Below are 13,727 nucleotides of genomic sequence, written 5' to 3' on the forward strand. Positions count from 1 at the left end.
CAGTATTTCTGTATAACCCCGATGAGATACCTATTTTCTCCCACATAATATAATAGAGTACATGATTAGGCAAAGGGGAACACACCCCAACATATCTCGATGGACCCACATTATTTCATCATATCATACCACATGTACACATAATCCACACAGTACCACACAGTTATTCTTCATCCTCTACCTAATAGACCACAGGTATCTCCTTCAAACTTCGTATATTGTCATGTAACTATATTTTGTTGAACAGACTATAACAGTTATTTATAACCAATTAATCAAAGATTAGTGTCATATATATGTACAGTATACATAGTGCGGCCAAATATAACCCCCACCAACTCGCCCCACCCCAACATATTTCTGGTGATTCTTGCTTTGTAGGGCAAAAACATCTCCAAGAGCCCATTGTCCATTATCTCCCGTGTCACCCATCAATATGAGCACATTCTGAGTTGTTCCCAGACATAGCGTTTCTTAGTGTTACCCATCAATATGAACACATTCCCCATATCTTCTACACATAACATATCCTAGGGAGTCCAAGTCTCCTCCGTGGCCAGGATCGTACTCTCATAGGGTCGAATGTCCTCTGATAGCATTTAGATGTCCTCATCACTCCAGTTATTTCACACTCTCCAATCTTTATCTGCCTCAATATATGGATGTTATATAAACAGGTGATCTAGAATATCAATGTAATATAGATTATTAGAATTTGGAAAATATGTACCAACAGTTCCGAATATCCTCCTTAATCCTGATCTCTGGGGATCTAGTATTGTAATTCCTGGGGCGCATGAATCAGTTCATAAGCGTGAAATCAGAATCTGGTGTGCACCATAGTCTACATAAACTGTATACTAATCTCAATAATAAGGTGGGGTAATTGTGCGTGTCCCCCATCCCAAAACCACCCAGCGTGAATAAATGATAACTAACTACCCATCCCTCAATCCCTAATAATGTCGTGGTGTGCCAACTAATTCTATTATGAAGATTGGAAGCTGTAGGTGTGCGATCCAAGAGAGAACATGATTTTATGCAGGTGAGAGAACCTTGTGTTGCTACCTTTTACATGCTTCCTAAGGTACATAAGAGACTAGTGGACCCACCTGGACGCCCAATAGTTTCGGGCATAGGCAGTCTGTGTGAAAAGGCATGTGAGTTTGTTGATTACCATCTACAGCCTATGGTCAGGAACTTACCATCTTACATTCGGGACTCCAGCCATTTAATTGAGGCTATTCAGGGTATATCTTTACCGGATGAAGTTTATCTTGTTACCTGTGATGTGGAGTCCCTTTACTCTAATATTGCCCATGACCATGGGATTAGAGCGGTCTCACACTTCCTGGAGGAAAGGGGAGATGGAGAGAGAGCATTAGACTTGGATTTATTTGTTTTGCAACTTCTGGATTTTGTTCTTCGCCACAATTATTTTGTTTTTGACAGTCATTTTTATTTACAGGTGTCTGGTACCGCGATGGGTGCTCGCTGTGCCCCCTCCTTCGCCAACCTCTTTTTGGGTTGGTGGGAGGGGGCGTGTGTGTACCCGTCGCGGTACTTTGATCGGGTTTTGCATTGGTTCAGATTCATAGATGATATTTTATTTATTTGGCAGGGTTCGAGGGAGGAGTGTCTTGAGTTTATCTCCTCCCTCAACCACAATGACCTGAATATTTCTCTAACTTTCTCCATCTCCCCCAATACAGTTGAATTTTTGGACCTCCGGATTACGAAAAAGGATGACTGCCTGATGACGAAACTATACAGAAAGGAAACAGCTACAAACAGTTTGCTTCACTATGCATCTTTCCATCCAGAACATACACGACGAGGGATTCCAGTGGGGCAGTTTTTGAGGGTGAAGCGCAATTGCACGGAAAACCCAGACTTCAAGATGGAAGCCTCAAACTTGACTTCCAGATTCCGTGAACGAGGCTACCCGAAAAAGGTGATTTCCAAGGCATATCAGAGGGCCAATAGCTCTGACCGCCAGATGTTACTTAAAACCAACAGAAAAGACAAGAAAAGAAAGGATGATTCCCTGAGGTTTGTGACGACGTTCAATAACCAATGGTCAGGTTTGAGGAAAATTCTGCAGGACAACTGGAGCATACTACAGTCGGACAATAGGATTCGTGGGATTATTCCCAAGACACCTCTGGTGGTAGCGAAGAGAGCTCCCAACTTAAAAGATATACTCACAAAGAGTCATTTCCAGAGACCGACAAGAAGCCTGGGGAGAGGAAGAAAACTGAAGGGTTCCTTCCCATGTGGAAGTTGTAGTGTGTGTCAACATATGACACCCACGGAGAAGTTCGTCAATCGGACTAACGGACAAGACTTTCCCCTGAGAGATTACATCAACTGCAAAACCACCCAGGTAATATATGCATTGATCTGCCCATGCGGAAAGACCTATGTGGGTCAAACTGGCCAGCAGCTGCGGAAGAGGGTGCAAAAACACCTCTCGACCATAGCCCTGGCCAGACGTGACGCAACACTGTACAAACCCCTTACTTCTGTTGCAGGGCATTTTTTGAAGTATCATGCAGGAAAATCTATTGGGCTACGAGTGGTTGGCCTTGAAAAAATAACTACTAACATTAGGGGTGGTCCAGTGACAAGGAAGCTCCTACAAGCGGAGTCAAAGTGGATCTATGACTTGGGGACAGAGACACCACGTGGTCTGAATGAAGAACTCCTGTTTACAGGCTTCTTGGGGTAAGTGTTCTTTCCAACTCATTTTAATACTATCATAATCTTTTCCACTCTAATCCAATCCAATCTACTTTTATTTAATCTATGTTGGTACTCTTCCTCCTTGAATCTTATTTTTGGGATTCCTTGACTCTATCTGGGGACACATATATGGGATGGATCTGGTGATGGGCCTGTAATTATAAGTAAATATATTGACTTGAGTGGTGGGTCTATGGTGATGGTGGCACTGCGAGGCACGAGTGGATGAGGGTGGTTGTAACCATAGAGGTTAGTGTGGTTTTTGGGGGGGGGGGGGGGGGGGGGGGTTGGGTAGTACATTCAATATTCAGCACACAGGGATCATTGTATTGGGTTGCACATTACTAACACACTACCTACACAGATACACAGGTTTATTCACATAATACACTGTATTGGGGGAGGTGGGTGGGCGCTGGTATGCACTATAGTGTGTCTGGGCGCACACCTACAGCTTCCAATCTTCATAATAGAATTAGTTGGCACACCACGACATTATTAGGGATTGAGGGATGGGTAGTTAGTTATCATTTATTCACGCTGGGTGGTTTTGGGATGGGGGACACGCACAATTACCCCACCTTATTATTGAGATTAGTATACAGTTTATGTAGACTATGGTGCACACCAGATTCTGATTTCACGCTTATGAACTGATTCATGCGCCCCAGGAATTACAATACTAGATCCCCAGAGATCAGGATTAAGGAGGATATTCGGAACTGTTGGTACATATTTTCCAAATTCTAATAATCTATATTACATTGATATTCTAGATCACCTGTTTATATAACATCCATATATTGAGGCAGATAAAGATTGGAGAGTGTGAAATAACTGGAGTGATGAGGACATCTAAATGCTATCAGAGGACATTCGACCCTATGAGAGTACGATCCTGGCCACGGAGGAGACTTGGACTCCCTAGGATATGTTATGTGTAGAAGATATGGGGAATGTGTTCATATTGATGGGTAACACTAAGAAACGCTATGTCTGGGAACAACTCAGAATGTGCTCATATTGATGGGTGACACGGGAGATAATGGACAATGGGCTCTTGGAGATGTTTTTGCCCTACAAAGCAAGAATCACCAGAAATATGTTGGGGTGGGGCGAGTTGGTGGGGGTTATATTTGGCCGCACTATGTATACTGTACATATATATGACACTAATCTTTGATTAATTGGTTATAAATAACTGTTATAGTCTGTTCAACAAAATATAGTTACATGACAATATACGAAGTTTGAAGGAGATACCTGTGGTCTATTAGGTAGAGGATGAAGAATAACTGTGTGGTACTGTGTGGATTATGTGTACATGTGGTATGATATGATGAAATAATGTGGGTCCATCGAGATATGTTGGGGTGTGTTCCCCTTTGCCTAATCATGTACTCTATTATATTATGTGGGAGAAAATAGGTATCTCATCGGGGTTATACAGAAATACTGGGCCCCATTTTATGGGCTCCTTGGTGCGTACTCGTCACTATGGTTACGCGTATATTGAGTCTGGTAAATATTTGAAATAACAAACAAATGGTTCCTATTGATGATACATAATAATAATGGCATAAGAATTATCTATGATTATAATATAAATTGCTTTAGTTGATATTTATTATTATTTATTTATTTATTTATTATTTTTTATTTTTTATTATTTTTTATTATTTTTTATTTCTTTATACATATATATATATATATATATATTTTTTATAACACTATATTATTATTACATTTATAGTCTTATGTGTACTTTATGTGATTTTGTATTCACGTTAATTTATAATTTATACTCACGGGGAGTCATAATCACTTGGATTTATTATCATGAATTTTTATAGGGAATGGTGTACGAATTCATTTAGGGATATGAATTATATATATATTGTTATTTAATCATTCTTTCAGTATTTTAATTTTATTATCATTATTTATTGATCTTAAATTGTCTATAAAATCTTCTATATATATATATTTTTTGTTTATAATATTGGTTTATTGAAACACATAGTACTGGGGAACCACTATTTGAAAGACGATAGATGAATTAATTTGTGACCATAGTAATAGAGCGCACAGCTGCAAATGTTACACATAGGGGATTGTTAGGACGTAGCCCAAGAATGAATGAATGACTAAGTGTAATCTGGAGCGCACTGCGCAAGCGCAAGTAATGAATTTTGTAGTATGGAGTGCGCATGTGTGGATGACGTTTTAGAGTTGTGGGTGTGATCTGGAAGTTTGGATTACGGAGTGGTTGACATGTGGAGCTATGGGCACGACCCGGAAGTTCAAGCGAGCGACAGCGCCCGGGTAGGAGACCCGGAAGTAGAATTCGGACATGAAACCACAGAGACTCACAGGTATCTCCTTCTGGTCAAACAGACCTTTGTAATTAAATTGATTATGGAGTGTATATAAGACAGATGTAGGGAAATAGAAGCACAACACCCCTGAGGAAGTTGCCGACGGGCAACGGAACGCGTGGGGTCTTTAGGGGGGCACTTGCCTGGTAACACCTCCATTAACCGTCCTGTGTCACTTCACCACTACTTGCTACATGAGAATACAGGTTGTATATGGGCTGTTGTGATGAATTTAGTGTCATGCGGTAGTTTATTTGTATGACATAGGGACGATATTGATGTACTGTATTAGGCATGTGCCCTGGGTGGGGATCCCCTTGTTGAGGGAGCTCACCCCGTTTTTGTGCTTTGGCTGCTTTTAGGCCTGTTTTAAATGTTTTTAAAACAATTTTGTCTGTCTCTTTGATTCATGTATTAATAAAAGTACTCTTTTTGATATCTATGGGTGTGCGCTGTTTTGCGTGTTTCTTTTTCTTTTTGGATATTGTATTACGTTGATACGTATAGCAGCACCCCTTCTCTTGTTGATATAGCTGAGCCCGCTCACATTGTAGTGTTTGATTTCCTGTTATTATCTACACCGACCACAAGAACCTCTCCTACCTCCAGTCGGCCCAACGGCTGAATCCTCGCCAGGCCCGGTGGTCTCTGTTCTTTGCCCGATTTAATTTTGAGATTCACTTTCGTCCTGCCGATAAGAACATTAGGGCCGATGCTCTCTCTCGTTCCTCGGATGCCTCAGAAGTTGATCTCCCTCCGCAACACATCATTCCACCTGACTGCCTGATCTCCACTTCTCCTGCCTCCATCAGGCAGACTCCTCCAGGAAAGACCTTTGTTTCTCCACGCCAACGCCTCGGAATCCTCAAATGGGGTCACTCCTCCCATCTCGCAGGTCATGCGGGCATCAAGAAATCTGTGCAACTCATCTCCCGCTTCTATTGGTGGCCGACTCTGGAGACGGATGTTGGGGACTTTGTGCGAGCCTGCACTATCTGTGCCCGGGATAAGACTCCTCGCCAGAAGCCCGCTGGTTTTCTTCATCCTCTGCCTGTCCCCGAACAGCCTTGGTCTCTGATTGGTATGGATTTTATTACTGATTTACCCCCTTCCCGTGGCAACACCGTTATTTGGGTGGTCGTTGATCGATTCTCCAAAATGGCACATTTCATCCCTCTTCCTGGTCTTCCTTCTGCGCCTCAGTTGGCTAAACAATTTTTTGTACACATTTTTCGTCTTCACGGGTTGCCTACGCAGATTGTCTCGGATAGAGGGGTCCAATTCGTGTCTAAATTCTGGAGGGCTCTCTGTAAACAACTCAAGATTAAATTAAATTTTTCCTCTGCATATCATCCCCAGTCCAATGGACAAGTAGAAAGAATTAACCAGATCCTGGGTGATTATTTGCGACATTTTGTTTCCTCCCGCCAGGATGACTGGGCAGATCTCCTTCCATGGGCCGAATTTTCGTATAACTTCAGGGTCTCTGAATCTTCCTCCAAATCCCCATTTTTCGTGGTGTACGGCCGTCACCCTCTTCCCCCCCTCCCTACCCCCTTGCCCTCTGGTCTGCCCGCTGTGGATGAAATTTCTCGTGACCTTTCCATTATATGGAGAGAGACCCAAAATTCTCTCTTACAGGCTTCTTCACGCATGAAGAGGTTCGCGGATAAGAAAAGAAGAGCTCCCCCCGTTTTTTCCCCTGGAGACAAGGTATGGCTCTCCGCTAAATATGTCCGCTTCCGTGTCCCTAGCTACAAGTTGGGACCACGCTATCTTGGTCCTTTCAAAATTTTGTGTCAAATTAATCCTGTCTCTTATAAACTTCTTCTTCCTCCTTCTCTTCGTATCCCTAATGCCTTTCACGTCTCTCTTCTCAAACCACTCATCCTCAACCGTTTTTCTCCCAAATCTGTTCCTCCCACTCCTGTTTCCGGCTCCTCGGACGTCTTCTCGGTCAAGGAAATTTTGGCTGCCAAAAAGGTCAGAGGGAAAAATTTTTTTTTAGTAGACTGGGAGGGTTGTGGTCCTGAAGAGAGATCCTGGGAACCTGAGGACAACATCCTTGACAAAAGTCTGCTCCTCAGGTTCTCAGGCTCCAAGAAGAGGGGGAGACCCAAGGGGGGGGGTACTGTTACGCCGAGCGCTCCGGGTCCCCGCTCCTCCCCGGAGCGCTCGCTTCACTCCCTCCGCTGCAGCGCTCCGGTCACGTCCTCTGACCCGGGGCGCTGCGATCCTGCTGCCAGCCGGGATGCGATTCGCGATGCGGGTAGCGCCCGCTCGCGATGCGCACCCCGGCTCCCCTACCTGACTCGCTCCCCGTCTGTTCTGTCCCGGCGCGCGCGGCCCCGCTCCCTAGGGCGCGCGCGCGCCGGGTCTCTGCGATTTAAAGGGCCACTGCGCCGCTGATTGGCGCAGTGGTTCCAATTAGGGTTTTCACCTGTGCACTTCCCTATATTACCTCACTTCCCTTGCACTCCCTTGCCGGATCTTGTTGCCTTAGTGCCAGTGAAAGCGTTCCTTGTGTGTTCCTTGCCTGTGTTTCCAGACCTTCTGCCGTTGCCCCTGACTACGATCCTTGCTGCCTGCCCCGACCTTCTGCTACGTCCGACCTTGCTTCTGCCTACTCCCTTGTACCGCGCCTATCTTCAGCAGCCAGAGAGGTGAGCCGTTGCTAGTGGATACGACCTGGTCACTACCGCCGCAGCAAGACCATCCCGCTTTGCGGCGGGCTCTGGTGAAAACCAGTAGTGGCTTAGAACCGGTCCACTAGCACGGTCCACGCCAATCCCTCTCTGGCACAGAGGGTCCACTACCTGCCAGCCGGCATCGTGACACTTCTGAAGTTGAGTTGCTGTTTTCTGTCTAACTGCTCTCTGATGACTCACGTCCCGGGAGCTGTCCAGCTCCTATGGGGATATTCTCCCATCATGCACAGCTCCCGGGACGTGACATCATCATTGAGCAGTTAGACAGAAAACTTCAGAAGCTAATAACTATTGGAAGGATTAAGATTTTTTAATAGAAGTAATTTACAAATCTGTTTAACTTTCCGGAGCTAGTTGATGTATAAAAAAAAGTTTTTGCCTGGAATACCCCTTTAAACAGATTTGTAAATGACTAATAATCAGAAGTGGGGGTACTCTATCTATCGGGTAGTGTATTGTCCGAGAAATTAGCCTTAAAGTGGTATACTCAAATCACTGGAGTAGACAGTAAAAGGTAAGGAGTTTGGCTGGTTCTCAAGGACTAAAATAAAAATAAATAAATAAAATAGAAAAAATAAAAATAAATATAAGAATGTGGTGAAATAAATATGTAATGATATTGATAATAAATGTGGTCAATGTATTAGATATGTCTCTATTGAGTCCTATGTCAGTGTGGATGAAGGCTGTGTGAATGAGTGTTGGTAGAATGTAGCAAATGTATCAAAGGGGGATGTTGTGGTTGATTAGTACATTGGAAATGTATCGATTTAGTGTTTAAGAGTAAATCAGGTGCTTACTATGTCCAAAGTTTAAAAATATTTTATTAGATACAATTTAAACACAATTTAGAAACATAAGTATATCACTATAATGCCAGTGCTGGATCCTAGCACTACCTTACAGTGGCCACGCCTGCAGTGCACTTGCAGGTGCTGGAGTACCACAGTTTATTGCCCACTCCTGTTTATCCAAGGTTAAAATTATTCGTTGTTGGTAAAAAAGATGTTATAGGTGCCGAACAGGCTAATTACAATGTCTATGATGTTGAACAGTTGTTAGTGAACGGCTCGGCGGCCGTTTGAAATCACAGCACGGCGGCTGTGCAGCAATGCTCCAGCTATAAGATACGGTACGGCAGCCGTGAAAAAGAATAAAGTCCCGCCGGTACAATGTACCGCTTACCCTGTGCTGGAGGATGTGTCAGTCCTCTCCCTCTTCAGCGGTGGATTCCTTTTCTCAACGGCCGGGTCTGCCTTCCAGCAGTCCGGTCGTCCAGGTCAGGATGTCAGGGATTGGGTATGGCGGTTTGCGGGAGCACACAGAGTTGTAGCCGCGGAGCAATTTCGTTGAGGGGGCGGGCGTGACGTCACGAGAGGCAGCCCTGAACATGGAAGCCCGCACACAGCGTCCGGAACAATAAACTTCCGGACGCTGGGGAGCGGAGCTTCTGACACAGGGCAGCGGAGTACCCCTTTAAAGAGGTTATCAACTATCAAGTATCTAAAAATGTATCCCCCTATCCACAGGATCCAATCGCTAATGCCCCGGCTCTATGCATTAATGAAGTGTGTTGACAATGATACAAAACTGTGGCCGAAATGCCTCCTTCATGCATCTCTAAGGCTGGAATTCCACTTGTTTTTTTGTTTTTTTTTGTCAAAACGCCAGGAAAAATGCCAATTCTGGTGCATGGCGTTTTTTGGGCCAAAAAACGCTGAGGCCAGATGTTAGCTGTAAATCAATGAGAAATCGCAAAATTCATATTCCACTTGGCGTTTTTCACTTTGGCGTTTTTTTATCCTTTTGGCGTTTTTTCACTCTTTTTTGGCGTTTTTCAGATCGTTGGTAATCGCAGCATGTTGAGCCACTGGCGATATTTAGTCAAAATCGTGGCGTTTTTCTCCCATAGAAGTCTATGGGAGTGAAAAAACGCCAAGAAAAACGATATGTGTGTTTTAACTTTGGCGTTTTTGCTGGCGGTTTTTATTCTTTTTTGGACTTTAGCGATCCAAAAAAGTGATGGAGATACCTTTTTTAATAAAATTTGTAGGGTACCATAAAAAAAAAAAAAGGATGCAGTAGTGAAGAAATTTTTTTTATCCAACGAAATGTATCTTTTTTATAACAAAATTTTTATTACTTTTTAAACAGGGATCGATTTATGTGGGCGGGCGGGGACCTAAAAATGTAGCCGACAATAATAAAAATGTAGTGTGTGTGTTTTTCACTTTTTTTCTTTATTTTTTTAGGTAGTACTACTACTCCCAGCATGGAACGCACTGTACCATGATGGGAGTAGTAGTGCCTGTACTAATTGACAGATCGCTCGTCGTGATCCTCCTGTATAATGTATAGATGCGGCGGACGTATATATACACCTATTCATATTTCCCGCAGAGAGCTGTGATTGACCAGATGGTTCCAGCCAATCACAGCTCTCTGGGGGAAATAGGAATATGTGTATATATACGGCAGTGTAGGGGACCATAGGAGAGCGGCAGCCGCATCTATACATTATACAGGAGGATCACAGCGGGTGTCAGTAGTGACATCCGCTGTGATCTTTCCTTAACTGAAGGTACTACTACTCCCAACATGGAGCACACTCTGCTTCATGCTGGGAGCTGTAGTAGCTGCATTAATAGACAGATCGCAGCGGGTGTCAGAAGTTACACTCGCTGCGATCTGTCTATTATTGCAGGTATTACAGCTCCCAGCATGGAGCAGAGTGTGCTCCATGTTGGGAGTAGTAGTACTTGCAGTTAAGGAAAGATCACAGCGGGTTTCACTACTGACATCCGCTGCGATCGTCCTGTCTATAGCAGAGATGCAGAGCGGCTGTATACAGCACTCGCATAGCTGCACTATACTCCAGCCACTCATTCATTCACATTTCCTGCTGAGAGCTGCAACCATCCGGCCAATCACCACTCTGGGTGGAAAATATGAATGAGTGATGTTCTATTCACATCGCTGGCCGGAGTATAATGCAGAGATGCGAGTGCTGTATAGAGCCGCTCCACATCTCTATATTATGGACGATCGCATCGGGTATCAGGACTGACACCCGGGGCAATATGTCTATAGTACAGGTACTACTACTCCCATCATGGAACAGACTGTTCCATGCTGGGAGTAGTAGTACTACCTAAATAATTTAAAAAGTAGAGAAAAAAATGTGAAACACACTTTATAAAAAAAATTATAAAAAATTTGTTAGAAAATGTATACATTTTGTTTAATAATTTTTTTCCATCACTACTGCATCCTTTTTTTTTTTGGTACCCAACAAATTTTGGGCACCAAAAAAAACTGCCAAGGTGCAATTTCCACACAAATGATAAAACGCCAGAAAAAATGCCAGAAAAAACGCCAGATGCAGGACATTGCACCGGCATTTTTTCAGGCATTTTTTTCAACCCAAAAAACGCAGCACTAGAAAACAAGTAGAAACTTAGCCTAAGGCAGAGCCGGAAATACTTGAACACTGTATCTCCAGCTCCACCATAGAGATACCTGGAGGTCGACACGCCTTCATTCATGAGGAGAGCTGGGGCGCCGGGCAGGAGTTCACAGGGGGTCCCAGCGGTCGGACCCTGTGATCTGACACTTATATCCTGCGATTAGGGGATACGTTTTTAGATACTGAATAAGCCTTCTATTCATACAATATTTTTCCATTATCAAAGCCAGTGGGTAAAACACCTGAAAAAAAGACTACTGTCTGGATTCTAGAAAAAATAAACAAAAATAAACACACCAGAAAAATGCCACAAAGAAAAACATCTAATTGTCGCACAATACATATGCCACCACTAATATGTCCACCACCACCCACACTGGCTGAAGGAGCCCAGCACCACCCCCATAAAGTTACAGAGCACCCTACGTCACCACCTATTCAGTTACTAAGCCACCCGTGATACATCCCACATAAACAGGCTGAGATCCCACTACCCTTGAATCTAAGCTGTGTTTACACTTCCCTAGAGCCTACTGTTAAAAGTATATGTAGCATGAACATTCCGATCTATTCCACTGTATACAGATAGACTGACATGTACAACAGCCACCCTTATAAAGAAAAGTCATACCATAGTATATACGTTTATATTTTTTACTGTATCCCTCTGCATAGAATAACTGGAAATTCACAATTGTTGTTTGCCAAATATATGTCATTCTGCTGGTTGAATGAGAGAGTGTGGATACATTCAGTGTATACATTGGGAGCTTTCCCGGTGCATATGTGGAACATAGTTTACAAAGACGATGTTTAAACTGCCTTCCTGAGTGTCCCCACCACCACTCAAGTGGTAAGAGCTGAGTGGAGATGGTTTTATGGCCATGAGAGTAAAGAGTTCCTGTGAGTAGCTCTTGAAGCATGGACAAGGGTTTGTGTGACTTGGGAGTCCTGGTTTTAAAGGGGTACTCTGGTGGAAAACTTTCTTTTTTTTTTTAAATCAACTGGTGCCAGAAAGTTAAACAGATTTGTAAATTACTTCTATAAAAAAAAAAAATCCTAATCCTTCCAGTACTTATTAGCTGCTGAATACTACAGAGGAAATTCTTTTCTTTTTGGAACACAGTGCTCTCTGCTGACATCACGAGCACAGTGCTCTCTGCTGACATCTCTGCCCATTTTAGGAACTGACCAGAGCAGTATATGTTTGCTATGGGGATTTTCTCCTACTTTGGACAGTTCTAAAAATGGACAGAGATGTCAGCAGAGAGCACTGTGCTCGTGATTCAGCAGAGAGTTCTGTGTTCCAAAAAGAAAATAATTTCCTCTGTAGTATTCAGCAGCTAATAAGGAAGGATTAAGATTTACAAATCTGTTTAACTTTCTGGCACCAGTTGGTTTAAAAGAAAAAAAAAGTTTTCCACCGGAGTACCCCTTTAGGGGTCTTGAAACTGACTGTAAGTACTTAGCCCTGATTGAAAAGAGTCATCACATCGGTTAATGCCTGTGTCCATTAGTGGGCCTGTCCAATGCTGCAGTGACTAAGGGACCTGTTGCAGCAGAGCAGTTCTGTTTGCATCAGCTGTGAGTCTACTGTGGCCTGATAACTGCTGGTAAAATGCTGTGCCCAGGTGTTAGCAAAGCATCAATTGAGAAATATGAAACGCCAAACCTACTTGCTTTGGCATTCTTTCACTCTTTATTGGCATTTTTTATTTTTTTTTGGCTCAGTGCCAGTTTTCAAAAATCTCAGCATGCTTAGACTATGGCATTTTTCCCGTGAATCATGTGGTTTTTTTCTCCCATAGACCTATATGAGAGGGAAAAAAGCCAAGAGAAGCGCAATGTGGTACAATTTTGAAATTTTTTCCCACTGGTTTCCCCCAATTCTTCTATAGAAATCCTTTAATAGGAAGTGTCAGATTAAAATACTTTTTATTTGTTGTACATCTTGGCAAAACATTAGTCTTTCTAATATACTTCATGAGAACAAGTTTTATAGAAATCATGACTTGAAAAAAAAAAAGACCACTAGGGGTTGTCATACCATCCAAAACAAGGTCCTGTCCAGCTGCAGCATCATCTTGTCCAAGCTGAAGCACAGGCAGGGGAAAAGTCCAGTAAGTGAGGGCGGGACTAGTACTCCTCTGTGCTCACTCCTGTCCTATCAGACTGCAGCATTGAAACAGAGAGGAAGGAGTTACAGAGCAGCCTGTAGTGATTGGATGAAGAGACACAGCACAGCAGTATTTTTTCTTTTGTGGTCAGGGTGTGGTTAGGGCAGCTGTTATTACCCTAGGGGCAGATGGCATTAGCCCCTTGAATCCTGGGCTAGGCGCGGGGCAAATAATCACTCCGATGCCAAGTAACAGACCAATGGCAGCTTTACTGAGGCCGACAGATGGAATAGTCTTTAGGCCCAAGGAGATG

At 43.3% G+C, this 13,727-nt stretch overlaps 2 protein-coding genes across 2 annotated transcripts in view; one reads left to right on the forward strand and one right to left on the reverse strand.

Moving 5' to 3' along the window:
• The window catches only part of LOC130356191 (arf-GAP with SH3 domain, ANK repeat and PH domain-containing protein 3-like), a 151,183-nt gene extending 142,033 nt beyond the window's left edge, over positions 1–9,150 (reverse strand). Inside the window, exon 1 of the mRNA XM_056557348.1 lies at positions 9,017–9,150. The gene's annotated coding sequence lies outside the window, so the exon portion shown is untranslated. The remainder of the gene's footprint in view (positions 1–9,016) is intronic.
• On the forward strand, positions 1,019–2,546 carry LOC130357444 (uncharacterized). The gene is made up of 3 exons (XM_056560138.1): positions 1,019–1,045; positions 1,713–2,386; positions 2,535–2,546. Exons 2-3 carry the CDS (start codon positions 1,757–1,759, stop codon positions 2,544–2,546), a joined length of 642 nt encoding a protein of 213 aa, XP_056416113.1. The 5' UTR covers positions 1,019–1,045; positions 1,713–1,756.
• Positions 9,151–13,727: the final 4,577 nt, after the last annotated feature.

Source organism: Hyla sarda, chromosome 2 (genome assembly GCF_029499605.1).
Source record: "Hyla sarda isolate aHylSar1 chromosome 2, aHylSar1.hap1, whole genome shotgun sequence".
NCBI lineage: Eukaryota > Metazoa > Chordata > Amphibia > Anura > Hylidae > Hyla > Hyla sarda.